General features: G+C 48.0%; 1 protein-coding gene across 1 annotated transcript in view; it reads left to right on the plus strand.

The window, feature by feature from the left end:
• Positions 1-24,188, plus strand: part of snrnp200 (small nuclear ribonucleoprotein 200 (U5)) — a 66,175-nt gene that overhangs the window by 40,137 nt on the left and 1,850 nt on the right. Inside the window, 22 exon segments of the mRNA XM_085971042.1 lie at positions 289-441; positions 1,364-1,444; positions 2,180-2,263; positions 3,158-3,264; positions 5,997-6,115; positions 6,451-6,605; positions 6,895-7,084; positions 7,431-7,604; positions 8,715-8,875; positions 11,435-11,662; positions 12,186-12,377; positions 13,594-13,772; positions 14,307-14,458; positions 15,133-15,241; positions 17,149-17,257; positions 17,420-17,609; positions 18,609-18,773; positions 19,016-19,137; positions 22,333-22,476; positions 22,602-22,778; positions 23,242-23,402; positions 24,012-24,093. Coding sequence (XP_085827168.1) covers positions 289-441; positions 1,364-1,444; positions 2,180-2,263; positions 3,158-3,264; positions 5,997-6,115; positions 6,451-6,605; positions 6,895-7,084; positions 7,431-7,604; positions 8,715-8,875; positions 11,435-11,662; positions 12,186-12,377; positions 13,594-13,772; positions 14,307-14,458; positions 15,133-15,241; positions 17,149-17,257; positions 17,420-17,609; positions 18,609-18,773; positions 19,016-19,137; positions 22,333-22,476; positions 22,602-22,778; positions 23,242-23,402; positions 24,012-24,093 — 3,234 coding nt within the window.

The raw sequence follows: 24,188 nt of genomic DNA on the forward strand, positions 1-24,188 counted from the left end.
GTAAGAGCGAGCCTCTAACTCCCAACAGCAACAACCGATTGTCCCATCAGGTTCTGAAATAGCACTCGCTATAACTAAGGTTTAAAAGAAACTTCAGAAATCTGATGATGTATCAAGACATGTTCTTAACATTTATTTTTATTAGTTTCTATATTTTAAATATGCAGTTGCTGATGAGCACAGATAGCAAATAAATACTATGCATTGTTCAGTACTGACATTCATTCTGAACCGGACACTTCATCCCTTCAATCCTGTTGGTTCTAAATTGTCTCGCCTCGTCTGCAGGTGACCGACCTGGGCCGGATTGCGAGTCACTATTACATCACACATGAAAGCATGGCCACCTACAATCAGCTTCTGAAACCCACCCTCAGTGAGATCGAGCTCTTCAGAGTCTTTTCACTGTCCTCAGAGTTCAAGAACATTACCGTGCGAGAGGTAAGTGAGTTTGAACATTCTCCAAGCATTGCGGGGGGTTACTGTGCTCAATGATCAATTCTGACTGTAGGAGACCAGCAATGAACATTTCTCTCAAGATCCCACCATGGTTTTTTTTTTAAAGTTCGACCGTGGTGCTAGTAACCATTGTGATGGTTAACTCTACAAAGGGGCCAGAATACTGTACCATAAATTTTATCCTGGTACTTAAGGTACACTTTGCTCCTGCAAATAAATTGTTGACAGTATAAGCTGATCATTCACGGGATGTGGGCATCGCTGGCAAGGCCAGCATTTATTGCCCATCCCTCATTGCCCTTGAGAAGGTGGTGGTGGTGAGCCGCCTTCTGCAACTGAGTGGCTTGCCCCATTTCAGAGGGCAGTTAAGAGTCAACCACATTGCTGTGGGCCTGGAGTCACATATAGACCAGACCAGCTAAAGACAGCAGATTTCTTTCCCTAAAGGACATTGGTGAACCAGGTGGGTTTTTACAACAATTGGTAGTTTTACGGTCACCATTACTGACACTAGCTTTTTATTCCAGGTTTATTTAATTAGCTGAATTTAAATTCCCCAGCTGCCGTGGTGGGATTTGAACGTGTGTCTGGATCATCAGTTCAGGACTCTGGATTACCAGTCCAGTGACATAAGCACTACGCTATCGTTCCCCTAATGTTACTGCAGAAGCTCCGGATACAGGAGCACACCAAGAATGATTGTTGTATGTATCGGCTCTGAAAACCCGGGGAAGGAAGACCTCAGCCAACTCCGTTTTACTTAGGATTGCCTGAGGAAGCCCTAATGGCTTAACATTACATCTTACCAAGCTCATTAGAAGCCTCTGCTACAGTTGTGTTTTATGCATATACTACATCTTTACTGCAATCACTGATGTTTCACCTCTTTCCCCCGCCCCCTCAGGAGGAGAAGCTTGAGCTGCAGAAGTTGTTGGAACGAGTCCCTATTCCTGTCAAGGAGAGCATTGAAGAGCCTAGTGCAAAGGTAATGGGAATAATCTGGCTATCTTAACTTGGCTCTTTGTATCCGTCCAATGAACACCCTGTATGGATTCGCTTGCTGAAGTGGAGACTGGGGTTTAGAGGTTGGGGGTGAAGCTGTGAAATCTCACCATTTGGAAGTTTGAAATGTACCTTTACACCCGCCCTCCATATACACCACAGTATTCCAGTGGTAATGCACAGGGCTGGGCTGGTGTCTGGACAAGCACTGATAACTGGCCTGAAGTGTGTATAGAGGAGGGAGAGATGATATGTCTGTATATACTGGGGGAGGGAAGGATGCTGTAACTATATGTATATGGGGTGGGGGAGGGAGGCGGTGGTGCTGTGACCTTATTTGTGGGCGGGGAGGGAGCGGAATGCTTTGACTATTGGGTGGAGAGGGGGGGCGGTGCTGTAACTATGTTGGGAGGCTGCTGTGACCGTGTATATGGGGGGTGGGTGCCAATGTTCCCTCTTTTTTTGGGGGGGTGGGGTGAGATCACTTTAAGTGGCTGTGTGGCCCATTCAAATTTTCGCATGTGCATGGTTTCTCCCATTTAAAAGCTGGTGAGCGGCCTGCGCGGGACCTCCAGACCGCTGCGCACCCGCGCAGGAAAATTGGTGGGTGCTATGATCGAGTATATGGGGGGTCGGGGGGAGGGTGACTGTGCATACAAGGGCACTGGCATGGTGACTCGATATGGAGCTTGATAACCTTGTGTATCCTGTGTTTCAGATCAATGTGCTGCTCCAAGCCTACATCTCTCAGCTGAAGCTGGAGGGGTTTGCACTAATGGCAGACATGGTCTATGTCACTCAGGTAAGTGTAACAGAGCAGCATGGATTCCGTTCAGTTCAGTGATGGGTTGAAACTTTTTTTGTTCTGCAGTGGTTTTATGTCTAATTACCTTTTATACTACAGGAAACTCTCGTTTAAACGGCACCTAATTATCCGGAATTCTCTAATAACCGGCAAAATTCAGGAGTAGGTTTTGAGGTATACTGTATAATTGCGGTTGTGTAACCGGGGATCTCGTACCTTTTGCTGTGTAACCATGGTTCCTGCACCTCTGGTTGTGTAACCGGGTCCCCTGTACCTGTGCTACGGGGCTCCAGCACTTCTGGCTGTGCTACGGGGCTCCAGCACATCTGGCTGTGTTACGGGGCTCCAGCACATCTGGCTGTGTTACGGGGCTCCAGCACATCTGGCTGTGTTACGGGGCTCCAGCACATCTGGCTGTGTTACGGGGCTCCAGCACATCTGGCTGTGCTCAGGGGCTCCAGCACATCTGGCTGTGCTCAGGGGCTCCAGCACATCTGGCTGTGCTCAGGGGCTCCAGCACATCTGGCTGTGCTCAGGGGCTCCAGCACATCTGGCTGTGCTCAGGGGCTCCAGCACATCTGGCTGTGCTCAGGGGCTCCAGCACTTCTGGCTGTGTGATCAGGGCTCCAGCACTTCTGGTTGTGTAACGGGGCTCTTGTATCTTGGGCCATTGTCACTCCGTGTCCCTTCTTCCTTATCTGGAATTTTTAATCAACAGGCACCATCTCAGTCCCGTCGGTGCCGGATACCAAAGAGCTTCCTGTATTGTGTATTTGGCGTGGGGGTGGGGTAATGCATTGTAAGAAACTAGCTGAGGGCTGCTTACTGAGGCCGCCTGTATTAGGATTTGTTCGGTTGCCTATTTTGAACATTTTTTTTCATGTTTTTCAGTCCGCGGGCCGTCTGATGCGTTGTATATTTGAGATCGTCCTGAATCGAGGCTGGGCCCAGCTAACAGACAAGACTGTCAATCTCTGCAAAATGATTGACAAACGAATGTAAGAAACTTGCACTAAATCATGTCCTGTACTCGTAGTCAAAGAATCATCAATTAATTGCAGAGGAGAAAACCTGCAGCTGGCCGCTTTTATTCATGTATGACCACTGCAATGCTCTTCAAACAAGGGGTATTCATGCTAGGAATGCAACACTTTTCATTTCAACCATCCAGTTTCAGCATCGAGCAGTCCCCAGCAAGAACAATATGGGTGTGATGCAAAGCAAAGCTCCCTCTATAGTGTCAGCCTGGTAGCACACTCTGAGTTAAAATATGGAGGGTTCAAGCCCCACTATGGACTTGAGCCCATATTCATAGATTCAACCAACACAGAGGGAGGCTGTGCAAGTGCAGGAGATGCAACACATGCCCTTTTACCTCCTCCCTTCCCACTGTCCAGGGCCCCAAACACCCCTTCCAGGTGAAACAGCGATTTACTTGTACTTCTTGCAATTTAATATACTGTATATTCGCTGCTCACGATGCGGTCTCCTCTACATTGGGGAGACCAAACGCAGATTGGGCGACCGCTTTGCGGAACACCTCCGTTCAGTCCGTAAGGGTGATCCTGAGCTTCCGGTCGCCTGTCACTTTAATTCACCGCTTCACTCCCGCTCTGATCTCTCTGTCCTCGGCCTATTACAGTGTTCCAATGAAGCTCAACGTAAGCTCGAGGAACAGCAACTCATCTTTCGATTAGGCACTTTATAGCCTGCCGGACTCAACATTGAGTTCAACAATTTCAGATAATTATCCCTGCCCCCATTTTTCATGCAGTATGATTTTTGCCATTCCCATTTGCAACATTTTGGCCTAGAAATTGAATGGGCTTAGCGCCCATTTTGCGGCGCTAGAGGGCATTGCGCTGGACTTACAGCCGGTTTTGAAATTGACTAGGGCCCAACATCGGCGTTACACCGGTAGCGCTGCGCCGGCACCAATGACGTCATCGGTGTGCGCAGCGTCCCGGTTGCCGTGGTGACGGGCCCCAGCGCCGAAATTCAGTTGCGGCCGCCTCGCCCGTGGCAGCCGCAACTAAGACTCTGGCAACAGAGTCTTACACGACTTTGCGCCGGCGCATAAAGGTGGAGCGGCGGCCGGCCGCTTTCCCGCCGGCCGCCTGCCCGCACCTCCCTCCCCGGACTCCCCCACCCCCCCCCCCCCCCCCCCCCCCCCCGCGGAACAGATGCTTCTCGGCTTCGAGCCCGGCACTTCCCCGAGGTGCCGGGCTCATTTTTGTGGCGATTTAACCGGCCAGCGGGCGGGTGCAGGCAGCTCCTCCTTAACTGAAGGAGGAGGCCTGCACTTCCCGAGCCTGCCGCACCGCATCGGGCGCCGCAATACGGCGCGTAGCGCCAGTTTTCAGGTGCAAACAGCCTTCAGTAGCGCCGGCAGCCGTTTGGGCGCGGCGCTACTGAATTTTTGGCGCGCACAGCGCGACTTAGCACCGGCGCTAAATATCCGGCGTTAAGCCCCGGCGCAGCGCAAACTCAATTTCTAGGCCTTTATCTTTCCTGCCTCTTACAAAAGTACAGGATGTTCTTTCAATTCCTTCCTCCGCCCCACCCCCGGTCTCGGCACCTGCTTAATATCTGTTACATCTCCAGCTTTTTCCAGTTCTGATGAAGGGTCCCAGACCTGAAACATTAACTCTGTTTCTCTCTCCACGGATGCTGCCTGGCCTGCTGAGTATTTCCAGCATTTTCTGTTGTTATTTCAGATTTCCAGCATCCGCAGTATTTTGGTATTATACAGAGGGAGGCCATTCAACCCGTCGTGCTATTCTACGTTGACACTGCAGTGCTGCACTGTCAGAAATGCCATCTTTTGGATGTGACATTAAAGCAGGGTCCCATCTGCATGCTCTAATGGATGTTAAGGATCCCGTAAAACTATTTTTAGAAGACCAGGATTTCCACTGGTAACCTGGGCAACATTGTTCCCTCTATCAATACCACTACAAACAGATTATCTGGTCATTAATTGATTTGCTGTTTGTGGGAGCTGCTATGTGTAAATTGGCTGCCAAGTTCCCTACAGACCAACAGTCACTACACTTCAAAAAAGTAATCCATTGGTTTTAACATGCTGTGGGATGCCCTGAGAATGTGATCAATACAAGTGCTTTGTTTCTTTTACTCTGCCCAATAATGTGCTTCAGCATCGAGAACATCCTCTACTATACCAGTGTGGCATTTTTTCATAAGAGCATAAGAAATAGCAGGAGTAGGCCCCATATAGCCCTTCAAGCCTGCTCCGCCATTCAGTAAGATCACGGCTGATCTTCGACCTCAGCTCCACTTTCCCGCCCGATCCCCATATCCCTTGATTCCCTTAGTATCCAGAAATCTTATCTATTTCAGCCTTGAATATACTCAACGACTGAGCACCCACAGCCCTTTGGGGTAGACAATTCCACACTAACCGTCCTGTGGCCTCTAAGTGACATTGCCAGTTAGTGCTGAATGTTATGCTGTGGGCCTGTGTTCACTGGGAACTGTGTCCCAAACTCAATTCACACAACTGATACGTAGACTTGAATCCCCTCTGGGTCAAATTTGAACCCAGATTCGAAAGGTGAAGGGAGTGTTTGACCCACTGCGCCACCCAAGTTCTACTTGAATCTCCCAATATCTGGCGAATGCAGCCGTTTACCATTGAAATTTAAGTTGCTACTTATCACGGTGCGGTACTAGTGAAATCCAACAACTGGTGGCCTTGTATTTCTGACAGGTGGCAGTCAATGTCGCCTCTGCGGCAGTTCAGGAAGCTGCCTGAGGAAGTCATCAAGAAGATAGAGAAGAAAAACTTCCCATTTGAGCGACTGTACGACTTGAACCATAACGAGATCGGTAAGAACTGTAATGCACTGCACCAACAGGTGTTTCTGACATCTGTGCTGCCAGTGTAGAATCCTGTACTGAGAGAGTTAGGGGTTCACTGGCTGGTGTGTTTGTACGTGTGTTGGTGATGGGGAAATCCTTTGTTGGGGGGGGGGTGGGGGAGAGGGGGACGTATTGGCTGAGGCTGCACTGGGGGCAGGTCGAAGATTGTGCATTTGTTTTGTAATTTCTCGAGCGACCATTGCAGTATTCACGTTGGGCATTGAAAGCTGTTGCAGCTGGTAGCTGCTGTCTATAGAGTTTTGGTCACTAACGTAATGCTCGTGCCCTTTTTCCCCGACCAGGCGAGTTGATCCGAATGCCGAAGATGGGCAAGACCATCCACAAGTACATTCACCAATTCCCGAAACTTGAACTCTCCGTCCACATCCAGCCCATCACGCGCTCAACGCTGAAAGTGGAACTGACCATCACGCCTGACTTCCAGTGGGACGAGAAGGTAGGGTGGATCAGGGTTCATCTCTACAGTTAATCATTTGAAGAAAATTCAGTTACAAATTTGTGAGTCAGATTTCTTTTCAACTGAAAATGGCCATGTGGCAGTAGATGCAGCTGAGCGCTCACCTCAGATTGTTAATTATAGCTTAATGTTTAAAAGTTCCAATTTAGCAGACAAGAAGTGTACAAGTTTTGTGGTGGGTACTCTGTTCTTTCTGTGTTAAAGGATCGAGTTGGTACTGTCTGGTGTTTGTTTGCTTGACTTCTCTCCCATCCCTCTGTTGCCACAGATACACGGATCCTCTGAGGCATTCTGGATCCTGGTTGAGGATGTGGACAGTGAAGTTATCCTACACCACGAGTACTTCCTCTTGAAGGCAAAATATGCACAGGATGAACATTTGGTGATGTTCTTTGTGCCCGTCTTTGAGCCCCTCCCTCCGCAGTATTTCATCAGAGTGGTGTCCGACCGCTGGCTCTGTGAGTAACCATGTGTTTCAAACTACAGGTGACGTGGAGGGAAAGTGAATGCTTCAGCACAGTACCATCAGCAGCAAGACCAATGCGCTTCTATCCTCACACAGCCTAATTGGCATAGAGTAAAGATAACATAACTAGTTTTCGTAAGCTTGAGTTTAATATCAAGCCCATTTGAGAATTTATGACCACTGAGAGGTGGCCTTTGGTCGCCCTGATTAGTTTTACTGTAGTTTCTTTAATGCTCTTTCACTTTATTTTATATTGTGCATTTTCTGTTTGCGTTCTCGTTGTGCTTTGTTTTTGTAAGCCCCGTTGACTGAGCAGCCTGTTGCCGTTTCCCTTGCAGCCTGCGAGACTCAACTCCCAGTATCATTCCGACACCTGATTCTTCCCGAAAAGTATCCTCCCCCCACGGAATTGCTGGACTTGCAGCCGCTGCCCGTGTCAGCGCTGCGGAACAGCGCCTTCGAACACCTCTACCAGGATAAGTTCCCCTTCTTCAACCCAATCCAGACACAAGGTAACGGCTCTGTTTCTTCTGGGTCTCTGCTCCAACCTCCTGCATTCTCACTAGCCTCAAAGTAATGATTTCAAAAGATTTATTATTGGTTAACTGATGGGTTTTCATACATAGCTGTTTCCTTGGCTGTGATTTGCAGTGGTTATAAACAATTCTGTTTATTAAAAAAAAAGTGGAACAGGACAAAGACACATTATTGATTGGGCAGATAAATGTCAGATGAAATGTAATGGAGAAAAGCGAGGTGATACATTTTGGGATTGACCAAGGAGAGGGCTTGCACACTAAAGGTTCAAACTTCAAAGGAGCAGAGAGGCAATGGGATTCAGATACACAAATCTTAAAAGTAGAACAAGCTAATAAAGATTTTTTTAAAGCATATTGCATGGATCCTAGGTTATATAAACAGGGGTACAGAGTACAAACGTGGAGAGGAAATGCGAAACCTATATAAATCACTGGCTGGGACACCGTTAGAATATTCTGTCCAGTCTTGGACACCCTACTTTGGAAGGATGGACAGGGTGCAGAAGAGATTCACGAAGGTGACAGCAAGGGTGAGAGGTTTTAGTTATGATCGCGTATTGAAGGGCTGAATTGTGGGTTAATTTTATGCAATATGTAGATCAGGTAATCGCTGCTTTTCAACAAAAGGAATGTCCCCTTCTTGCACCCTAGTTTTCATAGTGTTTTCCCCCTACCCCAGTGAGCTGTGCTACACACCATTGCTGTGTCAGTAGGGCAGCCAGGTAGCTGAATCCCCAGCGCCACTCTGTATTTGGCTTTCAGGGGATTTGTACAAGAGCTCCAAGTCGAAGCTTCCTGATTTTTGGGAATGCTGCTGTTCTGTTCTCTCAGTTGCAACCGAGCTAAATTGGGACTAGTGAGTGTAAATCTACCTCCACCACTTACTGCACACCGCTACTTGATTTGATGGGTCTAACTGGATGTAATGAGCCTGTCCTGGGAGGGACCAAGTAAACGTGCTGCACTTACACTTGTTCCCGAGGCCTGTCTTCAGTGTTTGGTTAATCTTGTCTCATAGCCTGCAGTCATACACCAGGTTACTGAAGCCACAGCCCTAAAATTTTCATCATCTTCTATTTTCAGTCTTCAATGCGGTTTACAACAGCGATGACAACGTGTTTGTGGGGGCTCCCACAGGCAGCGGGAAGACCATCTGTGCAGAGTTTGCAATCTTGCGAATGCTTTTGCAGAACTCTGAAGGACGCTGTGTGTACATTACTCCGATGGAGGCCCTGGCTGAGCAGGTGAGGCCATGTGCTGCACATTAACAGAATATAACCAGGTCACGGGAAATAAACAGTAACTAGACAGTCTTCTAAAACTAGGGGGCATTGTCTCAAGATAAAGGGTCGGCCATTTAAGACTGAGACGAGGAGGAATTTCTTTACTCAGAGGGTTGTGAATCTTTGGAATTCTCTACCCCAGAGGACTGTGGCTGCTGAGTTGTTGAGTATATTCAAGGCTGAGATCGAGAGATTTTTGGACTCTTGGGGAGTCAAGGAAAATAGGGATCAGGCGGGAAAGTGGAGCTGAGGTCGAAGATCAGCTGTGATCTTATTGAATGGTGGGGCAGCACGAGGGGCCGTGTGGCCGACTCCTGCTCCCAATTCTTATGTTCTTATAAGTCTTGTTACTAAAAAAAGCTGCTTTGTTCTGTTGAATCATTTTGAAAACACTTCATTTTTGAAAATGTTTTCTCTTTAAAATTCAGAGGATGGGCTTCAGCGGTTTATCCATCCAGTACCTGAACCAAGCAGACCAAGAAGTTCCAAAGTTTGCACCTGATCTTGGCCGGGGCAGGGATTAGTTTGCTGCAGTTCAGGAAGCTAGACGTCCGCTGTGGCTGTGTGTTGCACTCTTGCCTCTGAGTCAGATGGTTGTGGGTTCAAGTCCCACTCCAGAGACTTGAGCACAAAAATCTAGGCTGACACTCTCAGTGCAGTGCTGAGAGAGTGCTGCACTATCGGAGGGGCAGTGCTGAGGGAGTGCTGCACTGTCGGAGGGGCAGTACTGAGGGAGCGCTGCACTGTCGGAGGGGCAGTACTGAGGGAGCGCTGCACTGTCGGAGGGGCAGTACTGAGGGAATGCTGTACTGTCGGAGGGGCAGTGCTGAGGGAGTGCCGCACTGTCGGAGGGGCAGTGCTGAGGGAGTGCTGCACTGTCGGAGGGGCAGTACTGAGGGAGTGCTGCACTCTCGGAGGGGCAGTACTGAGGGAGTGCTGCACTCTCGGAGGGGCAGTGCTGAGGGAGTGCCGCACTGTCGGAGGGGCAGTGCTGAGGGAGCGCTGCACTGTCGGAGGGGCAGTGCTGAGGGAGTGCCGCACTGTCGGAGGGGCAGTGCTGAGGGAGTGCCGCACTGTCGGAGGGGCAGTGCTGAGGGAGTGCTGCACTGTCGGAGGGGCAGTGCTGAGGGAGTGCTGCACTGTCGGAGGGGCAGTACTGAGGGAGTGCCGCACTGTCGGAGGGGCAGTACTGAGGGAGTGCTGCATCGTCGGAGGGGCAGTACTGAGGGAGAGCTGCATCGTCGGAGGGGCAGTACTGAGGGAGAGCTGCACTGTCGGAGGGGCAGTACTGAGGGAACACTGTACTGTTGGAGGTAGTCTGATCTCTTAGGTGGACATAAAAGATCCCATGGCACTATTTTGAAGAAGAGCAGGAGGAGTTCTCCCCTGGTGTCCTGGACAAAATTTATCCCTCAATCGACATTACTAAAAACAGATTACTGTATCTGGTCATTATCACATTGCTGTTTGTGGGAAATTCCTACATTACAACTGACTACAAAAGCACATCATTGGCTGTAAAGCACTTTGGTCATGAGGTCATGAAAGGCGCTATATAAATGCAAGTCTATCATTACAATTCGACTCAGCAGCCTAGGTTAAGGAGTGGCTAATTAGCCAGGGTTTCTGCTCCTGATTGCTATGCAATGGCTGCTGCTATGCCCCCAATGGTCGAATATCCGCCTGACACTGTCTAGGCCTATACATGAATTAGCCATTTGGGTGAGATATTGGAGGATAATCAGCGCTCGTGAACTGTTGCCCAGCAAGGAGTCGGTACCTTCAGGAGAGGAAGGGAAAAAATTGGCAAGCATTATTTTCCAGATTAAATTTAGACGGAAACATTTGCGCCTTGAACACTTGAGTGGAGGAAACACCCGTTAGTCACCCAGTGAAATGCTGCCATTGCCGTGGTGATGGTAACTGGAGGATGGTTAGCACTGTGCAATGTATTTGGTCAGTCTTGGAAGACTGTGTATATGGTGTGATGGAAGTCAGTGCAGCTGCTGGTGAGGAGCTGACCTGGTAAATGCAGCTCCAGCAATGCTGCCTTCCTCACCACTCTGCTCTCCATTTGAATGATGCCCATCTACCACGGACGCAGTTATTTATTATTCTTGACCGGGCTGCTGTTCTGCGGGATCAGTTATTGCAGTCAATGGTTCCCCCTAATTCCTCTTTAAGGGGCTGTGTGGCCCATCGCCAGTTTCATGCATGTGCGAAACTTAACATTGGAAAAGCCGGTTCCCAGGTTGCGGGTGACAGGCAGACAGCCGCGCAGCTTAGAGGGAAGGTTGATTGCAGAAATTGCTGCTTCAGGAGTTCCCTGTGGAGGGTAACATCAAGTTGCCTTGCTGAGCTGTAACACGCCAGTTACCAGCCTGCTCCTGCTGATAACTCTATGCCGAATTCCTGTAGGATGTTGCTGACTGGGTGTATGCAGATGCTGCTTGAGGTTAATGCCGGATGTGCTACCCTGATGCCTGCGGTGCTGACTGGTCCGGTTGCCCCCCACTACAGGTTTATGCAGACTGGCACGAGAAGTTCCAGCAGAAGCTGGGCAAGAAAGTTGTGTTACTGACGGGCGAGACGAGCACGGATCTCAAACTGCTGGGCAAAGGAAACATCATCATCAGCACCCCGGAGAAATGGGACATCCTGTCCCGGCGATGGAAGCAGAGGAAAAACGTCCAGAACGTAAACCTGTTTGTCGTGGATGAAGTTCACCTGATTGGTGGAGAGAATGGGGTAAGTGATGGTGGGAATGTGATAGACTAGCTGGAGTTCCGACTTCTGATAACCAGAAGCCGTGTGACGTAAGAAAACTACTAGGCACATGGTCTGAGTATTAAACAAAGCTTTAATCAACTGTTTTTCAACATGGAGATCTGGTTGTGTCCTTCACTAGTTCCTGTTAAAGAATGTCCTGAGCAAGCTGGGCCCATGCCCGAATATTTATACTCTCCCTGGACACCGCCACCCGCAGGCTGCCCAGTATCATTTCATAAGTCATTTCCCATGAATGACAAGATTCATGTCACCGTGCCTCTGCCTATTTTACTTAACAAAACAATCAAAAATATACAGGATTGCTGTTTATTCGGCAGGCTAATGATTAAACGTTATTAATGGACTGGCTAAAATTACACACTGTAGATGAGGATTGGATATCGAAAACTACTGTGCTTGGAATCTGTGGGTAAACACGTCTGCTTCAATTCCTCTCGCTGTGATATTGTTGTCTTTTTGATTTCTTGTCTCACCTTTTCAGCCTGTTCTGGAAGTTATCTGCTCCCGAATGCGATACATCTCCTCTCAGATTGAGCGGCCAATTAGGATCGTGGCTTTAAGTTCGTCGCTGTCCAACGCGAAGGATGTGGCGCACTGGCTTGGCTGCAGCACCACGGCAACCTTCAACTTCCACCCCAACGTGCGCCCGGTCCCACTGGAACTACACATCCAGGTACGATGGTGGAGGCGCAGGGAGCACAGCCTGCTTTGTTAACCAGGCTCTGAATTTGTCTGAAGCTCTGAATTACAACATTGAAGACATTAAGCAATATCTTGCTAAAGTTTCAGATATTTAGCTGCAACCTATTTGGTTGCAACACAGGAAATTAACTTTATAAGAAAATTCTCCCTTGACCAGGGTGAGCAGAATTTCCCCAGTTAGCGAGCTGTCCTCTCCCTCTGGGTATTTTGTGAGTGACTTAGGAATTTTGCTTCTTCGGGGTATTCCCTTCGCTGATTCCTCTGCAAGTGTTACATTCACAGATCACAGAAACCCCACAGTGCAGATAGAGGCCATTTCGGCCCATCGAGCCTGCACCGACACATATCCCATCCTCTCCCTGTAACCCCACGTATTTAATCCCCCTAACACTAAGGGTCAATTTATCATAGCCAATCAACCTAACCCGCACATCTTTGGACTGTGGGAGGAAACCGGAGCACCCGGAGGAAACCCATGCAAACACGGGGAGAATGTCTGTGTGGAGTTTGCACAGTCACCCAAGGCCGGATTCGAACCTGGGTCCCTGGCGCTGTGAGGCAACAGTGCTAACCACTATGCCACCGTGCTGCCCGTACATTGTGTGGCTCTCCTGGCTAAGGCAGTGAGTAACTGAGCCGTACGGATAGAGTTCAGTCCCCAGTTCTGCTGAGTTAGCTTGCAGTTGGCGCAGCATTGGGGGGGTGCTACAATTGGTCTCTGTCCCAGTTTAAGGAAGGAGACATCAACCAGAATTCCGGCGCCTGGTCGGCAATATTCCCTTTAATTTTTTTTACGGGTGCGCGGTCCCATTCAAATTTCCGCACGTGCGCAGTGTTTCCCATTGTGATGCTGGCAAGCGGCTTAATGCAGGACCTCCAGAGGGCCGCACAGCTTAAAGGGAACATTGCTGATGGCTATCCAGTGACGCCTGCTATAAAGTGCATTTGTCAAAGGAAGTCGGGGGAGGACAGGATTTGGCTCAGCTGTCAAACAGTCTGCTGACACTCGCTGTTTGTTGGTTCATAAACGGGGACCTGGACATGGTACTGGAAGGTGAGCGTCCGCTACGGATTTGTACCCCAGCAAGAGGTTAGCATCTTTACGGGAAGAAAAGGGGTGAAGATTGATGCTGGAGGCGGGGGAAGGAACCTTTTGATGTTTCTTAAATATTTTACTTTGAATGCAGGGTTTCAATGTCAGCCACACTCAGACTCGCCTGCTGTCCATGTCCAAACCTGTCTACCACGCCATCATGAAGCACTCACCTAAGAAACCGGTAATCGTCTTTGTGCCCTCTCGCAAGCAAACCAGGTTGACTGCCATTGACATCCTCACGTTCTGCGCTGCTGATATCCAGCCACAAAGGCAAGTTCTACTAAATCCTGAAGAATGTTTTTGAAAATTCCACGCCAGCTTTCAAATGGAGCATCTAAGCACCAAGTCATCTTTTGAATTTTTGTTGCGATACCTCTCATTTTGTTCCTGAACTTCTAAACTTCAACCAGCCAAGTTTTAACATTCTCAGTGTCTTGTTTGTTGAAGGTGTGGAGATGCCGGTGTTGGACTGGGGTGGACAAATGTAAGAAGTCACACAAAACCAGGTTATAGCCCAACAGCTTTATTTGAAATCACAAGCTTTCGGAGCGCTGCTCCTTCGTCAGGTGAAGTGCACTTCACCTGACGAAGGAGCAGCGCTCCGAAAGCTTGTGATTTCAAATAAAGCTGTTGGACTATAACCTGGTGTTGTGTGACTTCTTACATTTGTTTGTTGAAGTATTAGTATTCTTGGGAGGAGGAGTCTGGATTCCTGCTGTGTGGACTGGGTGTCACTGATAACTAACTAACTCTCTCTCTCTCTCTCTCTCTCTCTCTCTCTCTGAATCTTCCCCCTGCCTGCAGGTTTCTGCACTGTACAGAAAAGGACTTGGTTCCATACCTTGATAAGCTGAATGACAACACTTTAAAGGAGACCCTTGCTAATGGAGTCGGTTATCTGCACGAGGGGCTCAACCTGACCGAACGCAGAATCGTGGAACAGCTCTTCCGCTCTGGTAAGAATCCTCACAGTTCTCATTAACGGGCATGGTCGTGGCTTGTGTTGTAGCAAGCCCTCTGAACCTGGCTTTAAGATTTTAGCAATGAGATGAGAAATTACTGTCCTGCTCAGGTGAGGGAGTGTTTATCTGTCCGTTAGGCACTGCTATCCCTTGGGGAGTGAGTTTTGATGGGTTCAACAGTGTCATTCCGTCAGTGCATGGAACCTCTCGCTCTCTCTCCATTTTCTTTTAGGAATTTGTGTCAGGATTGTACACAGCAAGTACAGGAAACTCTTTTAACCGGCACCTAAATAACCAGAAATCTCTCTTAACCGGCAAAATTCAGGAGTAGGTTCAGGTAAGTTTTACTTTATATTAGTGGCAGTTCCTGGATCTGTGGCCGTGTAACCGGGACTCCTGCACAAGTGCCGTGTAACCGGGGTACCTGTGGCCGTGTATGGGGCTCTCTTACCTTAGTAAGTATACCTCTCTGTAATCCAGACTTTTTGATCAACCGGCACCACGCCGGTCCCGTCGGTGCCGGATAAAAAAAATAGTTTCCTGTACAGGACTCCGTTACATTCATCTGTAATTAGGACAAATGTTGCATGTTGTCTGGATGCTTTGAATCGTGACCAGGTGCATAAAAAGGATAAATCCAAGTGATTGCACTATTCTCCTCTTCACAGGTGCCGTGCAAGTGGTGGTGGCCTCTCGGAGTCTGTGTTGGGGAATGAATATCTCCTCTCACCTTGTTAGCATCATGGATACCCAGTACTACAATGGCAAAATCCACGCGTGAGTATTTTTCAGGGTTTGCTGTTGATTGCACGTGCGTACTCTCCTCGTCTCGGTGATCTCCAGTTTTAAGGGGATGGACAGTGCGAAGCACTGAGGGAGTGTCTCTTTAAGACAATACACTGTGTCACCAGAAGAGGGCCCATGTGATTCTCTCGCCACTGCACGAGCCCCTCGCTTTCCCTGCTGTGTCAGTATTTTTCCATCTTTGGGTATTAAAAATGTCTAAACTATCAATGGGATTCAAGCAGTGTTTGGAATTTTTGATTGAAATTCAACTGCTTTGACCCCATTCATTTAATTCTGTTGTTTTAATTTATGCTTTGTTAAAACTCAGTCCAGGTGGGATAACCACACCCTGAAATCTTAGTTTTGCCACTTTTAAGGGGAGGCACTTGCTAAATATCCCTGTGGCGTTGGGTTCCCCTAACGCAAGTCACTGGCCTGCTTAAAATAGGATCCTTACACGTAATATATGTTTATAGTTTCCTCTTGTATGCATTAGCCTATATTTACCCACATTAAGATCTACCAGCAATAATTGGTCCAAGTCTCTCTTGAAGATAGACAATCTGCGTTCTACTCATCACCTACCTACTGAGCTTTGTCTCATCAGCAAATGTAACAAGCCCACTAGAGACAGCCTATTCCCTATTGTTCATGATTATTGTAAGTAGCAGAGGGGTCTCGGAATAATTCCCTGTGGAACATTATGCCTTACTTGTTCCCCAGGTAAACCACTTTTCGTTCGGTTTGTCTTTTGTGGCCTAGCAGTTCTCAATCCATCTGGACAACTTGTCAACTATTCCGAAGCTTCCCTATTAGTTTCATATGAACAACTTTGTACGATGCCTTTCAAGATCCAAGTACATTACATTTACTGGATTTTCATTGGTCACTACCTTAGTTTCCACCAGCCACCTCTCCCCTCTTTCCCCCTCTCCCCCCCTCCCCTCAGCCGTGGCTCAGTGGGTGGCACTCTGACCTCCGAGTCAGATGGTTGTGGGTTCAAGTCCCACTCCAGAGACTTGAGCACACAAATTTAGGCTGACACTCCAGTGCAGTACTGAGGGGAGCGCTGCATAAGAAGTAGGAGCAGGAGTAGGCCATACGGCCCCTCGGGCCTGCTCCGCCATTCAATAGGATCATGGCTGATCCGAATCTAGACTCATGTCCACTTCCCTGCCATCTCCCTGTAACCCCTAATTCCCTTATCTGCTAGGAAACTGTCTATCTCCGTTTTAAATTTATTTAATGTTGCAGCTTCCACAGCTCTCTGGGGTAGCAAATTCCATAGATTTACTACCCTCTGAGTGAAGAAGTTTCTCCTCATCTCAGTTTTGAAAGGGCAGCCACTTATTCTAAGATTATGCCCCCTAGTTCTAGTCTCAGGTCGGAGGTGCCGTCTTTCGGATGAGATGTTAAATCGAGGCCCCGGTTTAACAATAAAAGAGCAGGGGGAGTCGGCCCCGCTGTCCTGGCCAATATTTATCCCTCAATCAACATAAAAAAACATTATCTGGTCATTATGCCATTGCTGTTTGTTGGAGCTTGCTGTGTGTAATTGGCTGCTGCGTTTCCCACATTACAACAGTGACTACACTTCAAAAAGTACTTCAGTGGCTGTCCTGAGTGTTGTGAAAGGCACTGTGTAAATGCAACTCTTTCTTTCAAAGCACTCCGGTAGGTTTGTACATTCTATCCCTGATTGAAGGCGGGGACGCTCGGTGAACCAGATTGCCTTCCTTCTCGGGTATTACTTCTTCTTGCCGAGAACCTATGGTGCACAACCCAATTCACTTGTGGTTGTCACAAGCTGTAAATCAACTCCTGTTTGGGAAATAGTCATTACAAAGCACTGCACATTTAATTTGGAGGCTGATTGACGCATATTAACATTGTTTCAGGTACGTGGATTACCCCATTTACGATGTTCTGCAGATGGTAGGACGCGCTAATCGTCCCTTACAGGACGACGAGGGACGTTGCGTCATCATGTGTCAAGGGTCAAAAAAGGTGAGGACAATAGGCTGGTTCACACGTGCACTTTTTTTTGCTCTGCTCTGAATATCAGTACTCAAGATACTGCCTGCGGTGTGTCAGTGCCTGTCTGCACATTGCCAGGAACTGCCCCACATCTGCACTGTTACTGAAGCTCAGACTGATCCTTTGTTCTAGGATTTCTTCAAGAAGTTCCTGTACGAGCCACTGCCAGTGGAGTCCCATCTTGACCACTGCCTACACGATCATTTCAACGCTGAGATTGTCACCAAAACCATAGAGAACAAGCAGGATGCCGTGGATTACCTGACCTGGACCTTCCTTTACCGCAGGATGACCCAGAATCCAAATTACTACAATTTGCAGGGTGTGTATATGGATCATTCACTCGGAAGGCGAGCTTTGGTCCATTTAGGTGTCAGAATTGGCTCGGTGTGGTAGCATTTTCACCTCTTGGTCAGACTGTTGTGGGTTCAAGTCCCACCCCATAATCTAGGCTGACACTTCAGGGCAGTACGAGGGGGTGCTGCACTGTCGAAGGTGCCGTCCTTCGGATGAGACGTTAAACCGAGGCCCCCGTCCGCCCTCTCGGGTTGATGTAAAAGATCCCACGGCGCGATTCGATTATAGCAGGGGAGCTCTCCCTGGTGTCCTGGCCAATATTTATCCCTCAATCAGCATCACTAAAACAGATTATCACATTGCTGTTTGTGGGAGCTTGCTGTGTGCAAATTGGCTGCCGCGTTTCCTTCATTACAACAGTGACTACACTTCAAAAGTACTGTATTGGCTGTGAAGCGCTTTGAGATGTCCGAGAGCCATGAAAGGCGCTATATAAATGCAAGTTCTTTCTCTTTCTTCCTCCTTCATTTACCGCTTCTCAAATTTACTTTGCCGTGATTTACTCCCTTCGGCCTCCTAATTTAAAATGTTTGTGAAACACCCATTAGAAATCTAGATTGTAAGAGGTTCTGTGCTTGTACCACCGCGTGCTTCTAATTGATGCCAATGAGCATCTTAAATAGGTGGTGCATCCTGAGGGTGAGCAGAGTTCTGCTTTGTGGAATGTGCCACCTGCATGGCATGGGTGAGTATTGCTCAAGTGTGAGTTCTAGTGGTGCCTGTGACTCGTTCACAACTCTTAACATTTCAAACTGCAAATCTGCCGTCTGAAATAAGAGGGGGCGGTATAATTGCACGGGATGAATATCTTAGACACTTTGTTGAATTCACTTTTAAAAATGATATCCTGGCAGTGTTTATCTGAATCTGCTCCACTTCTCCAGTATAGGATGAGCAGGGTGCAGTGGTCCCGATCAGTTCTTCTCCAGTCCAGCAGTAATGTGTATCCTGTTTTGTGTTGCAGGTGTGTCCCACAGACACCTTTCAGATCATCTCTCTCAGTTGGTGGAAAATACCCTGAATGACCTGGAACAGTCCAAGTGCATCAGCATTGAGGATGAGATGGATGTGGCACCTTTGAACCTCGGAATGATCGCAGCGTATTATTACATCAATTACACCACAATTGGTAAGTGCTGGTATATCAGAGAGTCAGTGTGGGATGCCATCTCACCTTAAAGTTCCGACAGGTATATTCCACAGTGAGGTGGGCTGAGTCATCTCCTGTATATTTCTTACAGTGGCCCACTGGAGTGGAAGGCTCCAGTGTAATGACTATTGCGGCGTGTCTGGACTGACAGCGTGATTGTGTCAGTCATCTTGCAGGAATGAAATTGGAAACTGATTTTTTTGTGTGTGTTTTGGTTCCAGAGCTGTTCAGTATGTCTCTAAACGCCAAAACAAAGATTCGAGGCCTGATAGAGATCATCTCCAACGCTGCAGAGTATGAAAACATTCCCATCAGGCACCATGAGGATAACTTGCTGCGACAGGTCAGTGAGAGGATACAGGGGCTGTTCAAAGTCAGCGTTTGGGGGTGGGTTACAACCAACGTTCCCGCTAAGCTGTGCGGCCGTGCAATGGTCTGGAGGTCTTGTGCAGGCCGCTCACTGGATCCAAAGGAAAGTAAATCAGGGACAGGGACTCAATAAAATAACAGTAATGAAGAAAATAATGGCACTAAAGAGTGACAAATCCCCAAGACCGGATGGTTTCCATCCCAGGGTTCTAACAGGAAGTAGGTGAGTACATTGCAGATGCCCTAACTATAATCTTCCAAAGTTCTCTCGATCCAGGAACCATTTCTTTAGTTTGGAAAAGTGCGCATGTCACGCCAATATTTAAAAACGGTTAGAGAGGGAAACCAGGGAATTCTAGACCAGTTAGCCTAACATCCGTTGTGGGGAAATTGCTAGAGTCTATAATTAAGGATAGGGTGACTGAACACCTCAAATTTTCAGTTGCTCAGAGAGGGCCAGCATGGATTTGTGAAAGGTAGGTCATGCCTGACAAACCTGATTGAATTTTTTGAAGAGGTGACTAAAGTAGTGGACAGGGGAATATCTATCTATGGATGTTATTTATATGGACTTCCAGAAAGATTTGATAAAAGTCCCACATAAGAGACTGTTAACTAAGGTAGAAGCCCACGGAATTGAGGGCAGATTATTGACCTGGTTAGGAAATTGGCTGAGCGGCAGGAGACGAGGCAGTAGGGATAATGGGCAGGTACTCAAATTGGTAGAATGTGACTAGTGGTGTCCCGCAGGGATCTGTGTTGGGGCCTCAACTAGTCACAGTATTTATTAACGACTTAGATGATGGCATAGCAAGTCATATATCCAAATTTGCCAATGAGACAAACATAGGTCAAATTGTAGGCAGTGTAGATGGAAGCATAAAATTATAAAGGGATAGCGACAGATTAATTGAATGGGCAAAACTGTGGCAAATGGATTTCAATGTAGGGAAATGTGAGGTCATCCACTTTGGACCTAAAAAGAATAGAACAGGGTACTTTCTAAATGGTGAAAGGCTAAAAAGAGTGGAGGTCCAAAGAGACTGGGGGGGGGGGGGGGTGCGTCCAGGTACATAGATCATTAAAATGTCATGAACAGGTACAGAAAATAATCAAAAAGGCTAATGGAATGCTGGCCTTTATATCTAGAGGACTAGAGTACAAGGGGGCAGAAGTTATGCTGCAGCTGTACAAAGCCCTGGTTAGACCACACCTGGAGCACTGGGAGCAGTTCTGGGCACCACACCTTAGGAAGGATAGATTGGCCTTGGAGGGAGTGCAGCGTAGGTTTACCAGAATGATACCCGGACTTCAAGGGTTAAGTTACGAGGAGAGATTACACAAATTAGGGTTGTATTCCCTAGAATTTAGAAGGTTACGGGGTGATCTGATCGAAGTTTTCAAGATATTAAGGGGAACAGATAGAGAAAGTATTTCTGATAGCAAAATACTGCAGATGTTGGAAATCCGAAATAACAACAGAAAATGCTGGAAAAACTCAGCAAGTCAGGCAACATCCGTGGAGAGAAATTTGAGTTGACGTTTCGGGTTTGACCCTTCTTCAAAACTGGAGAGAAAAGGAACTAGATCGAAGGCAGGGCTGCGATCGGACAAAAGAATAAAAGAACCAAAAGAAGTAAAAGAGATTAGAAGCTAGACGAGATGGTAATAGGCTGTGATTAGGTGTAAAGTGTACTGGCAGGGCAGTTCTATCTCCCGCACCTCTGCCCTCACCCCTGCCCCTCCCTCCCGGAACCACGATAGGGTTCCCCTTGTCCTCACCTTTCACCCCACCAGCCTCCACATTCAACGGATCATCCTCCGGCATTTCCGCTACCTCCAAAGTGATCCCACCACCAAACGCATCTTCCCCTCCCCTCCCCTTTCAGCATTCCGCAGGGACCGCTCTCTCCGAGACACCCTAGTCCACTCCTCTATCACCCCAAACAGCCCTTCCCCTTCGCCTGGCACCTTCCCGTGCAAGCGGAGGAGATGTAACACCTGCCCCTATACCTCCCCCCTCCCCACTGTCCAGGGCCCCAAACACCCCTTCCAGGTGAAACAGCGATTTACTTGTACTTCTCGCAATCTAGTATACTGTATTCGCTGCTCACGATGCGGTCTCCTCTACATTGGGAAGACCAAACGCAGATTGGGTGACCGCTTTGCGGAACACCTCCGTTCAGTCCGTAAGGGTGACCCCGAGCTTCCGGTCGCCTGTCATTTCAATTCACCGCTCCATTCCCACTCGGACCTCACCGTCCTTGGCCTCTTGTACTGTTCCACGGAAGCTCAACGTAAACTCGAGGAACAGCACCTCATCTTCCGATTAGGCAGTCTGCAGCCTTCCGGTCTCAATATCGAGTTCAACAATTTCAGATCATAACCTCGGCCCCTATTTCATTTTCACTTATATTTTTCCACTCCTTTCCTTTCCCCCCCCCCCCCCCTTTCCTTTTGTTTCTCTCTCACACCTGGCAGCTATCTTTTGCCCTGCCAGTACACTTTACACCTAATCACAGCCTATTACCATCTCGTCTAGCTTCTAATCTCTTTTACTTCTTTTGGTTCTTTTATTCTTTTGTCCGATCGCAGCCCTGCCTTCGATCTAGTTCCTTTTCTCTCCAGTTTTGAAGAAGGGTCAAACCCGAAACGTCAACTCAAATTTCTCTCCACGGATGTTGCCTGACTTGCTGAGTTTTTCCAGCATTTTCTGTTGTTATTGAGAAAGTATTTCTGCTGGTTGGGGATTCTAGGACTAGGGGGCAGAGTCTAAAAATTAGAGCCAGACCTTTTCAGGAGTGAAATTAGGAAACACTTCTACACACAAAGGGTGGTAGAAGTTTGGAACTCTCTTCTGCAAACAGCAATTGATAGATTTCTGATAACCAAAGGTATTAAGGGATATGGGCCAAAGGTGGGTATATGGAGTTAGATCGCAGATCAGCCATGCTCTCATCGAATGGCGGAGCAGGCTCGAGGGCCTAAATAGCTTATTACTGTTCCTATATTGGAGAAACCGCGCATGCATGAAAATTTAAATGGGCCACGCTTAAAGGGGGACCGCGAACCCAAAAAAAAGGAACATTGGTTACATGATTGTGGGTCAGTGATCACATTTTGGTGTGGGGTGTTACTTAAAAGCTGTTCCTATTGCTTGTTTTTACAGCTGTATCAGAAGGTTCCTCACAAACTGAACAACCCGAAATTCAACGACCCTCACGTGAAGACAAACCTGCTTCTGCAGGCACACCTTTCCCGAATGCAGCTGAGCGCCGAGCTGCAGTCCGACACCGAGGAGATCCTTAGTAAGGTGAGGAGCCAAAATGGAAGCTTGAATACTCCAGTGTTATGGATGGATATTCATTTCAAATGCCATTGGTGAGATCCTGAAACCTCGTTAAATGATGATACTGCTCTGTTTTCGTTTTCTACCAGGCAATCCGTTTAATCCAAGCTTGTGTGGACGTGCTCTCCAGTAACGGCTGGCTCAGTCCGGCTCTGGCTGCAATGGAACTGGCCCAGATGGTGACCCAGGCCATGTGGTCCAAGGACTCGTACTTGAAGCAGCTTCCGCATTTCACTTCTGAACACGTCAAACGCTGTACCGACAGGGTAAGGTTGCGGGCTGGGCACTGCATGCTATACCGACAGGATTAAGTGTGGGACCAGGCAGCACCAGAGTTGTATTGACAGGATAAATGAAGTGGCGGGCATCAAGTGGTGTGCCGACCAGTGTAAGGGCATAGCTGGGCACACAGTTGAACTGATAACGGTGAGGGTAGAGCTAGGCACCAAGTACTGTGCCAACAGGGTAAGAGTGGAACTTGGACTACTTTCCTGTTACTTTGTCATACAGTGGCTAGCAATGTCGGGTATTGACTTTACTGTGGGGGTGAGGGGCAGGGGGTGATACAGAAAGAGAAGTCTTTGCCCCTGTATGTATGAAATTTTTCAGAGAGCGGGCCTTCCTGTTGGCTCTCAACATTGGAAGTAACTGGCGCCTGGACTAGTTGAGTGAGGTGGGTCGAGCTGCAGGCCTGTATTTGTTGAGTAATGTGGAGTGATTTTCTTTCAGGGGACTGACAGCATCTTTGATATCATGGAGATGGAGGATGATGAGCGCAACGTGCTGCTGCAGCTCTCGGACGCGCAGATGATGGACGTCGCCCGATTCTGTAACCGGTACCCCAACATTGAGCTCTCCTATGAGGTGGTCGAAAAGGAAAACATCAAAAGGTGAGAGCGATTAACTAAATCAGAACTCGGCCAGTGGAACAGCAGGGACCAAGGCCTTTCAGGTCGGACCTGGATTTGAATCTAGCCCACATGCAGAGGATAAAAGTCATTGTAAGTCCTCTGTTATCCAGCTCTGTTCAGGGTTCATTGCACTTGGATGTTGCCAGTGATCCGTGACCAGCATCGAACTCGGTGGGTATTCTGGGAGCTGAAAATTATCGGGTGCTGGGAGAGTTAAGGGTTAAATTTTATCATTCACTTTTAAAGGAAGTCTGAGTGCAGACATTGAGACACCAAAGTACAGCTTCCTGTGGGCCACTGAAACCCCCATGTTATGCAGAACACAAGGTCTCTAACTGAGTTTCTTGTTGCAGACAGTTCCTCATACAGAGCTCATAAAAGGACGTTGGCTCAACCATGGCAGAGACAGAGGGCAGCGTAGGTTTCCCCACCTTGTCTGTAGGTTCCTGGATTGAATGGGGTAGAGAGAACTGGAGAGTAAAGTACCCCAACCGACTGAGTCAATCTGTTCAAATGTATAGAAGCTCTTTTTAAAGGGAAAGGCCATAGCCGTCAGTCATATCGACATAATGTGCAATTTTTGTGCAGTGGCTCCTCGGTCGTGGTGATGGTGCAGCTGGAGCGTGAGGAGGAGGTGACTGGACCCGTCATCGCGCCCCTATTCCCTCAGGTGAGTCCATACGCCAGTAAGGGAACTCTTTCCAAGCGTCAGTATTTTATCCTGACTTCTTTCTGTTTTTCTAACAAAATCCTGTTTTTAATCTC

This window comes from Somniosus microcephalus, chromosome 30, assembly GCF_052327205.1.
Source record: "Somniosus microcephalus isolate GS21.2 chromosome 30, FLI_Smic_1.0, whole genome shotgun sequence".
Taxonomy (NCBI): Eukaryota; Metazoa; Chordata; class Chondrichthyes; order Squaliformes; family Somniosidae; genus Somniosus; species Somniosus microcephalus.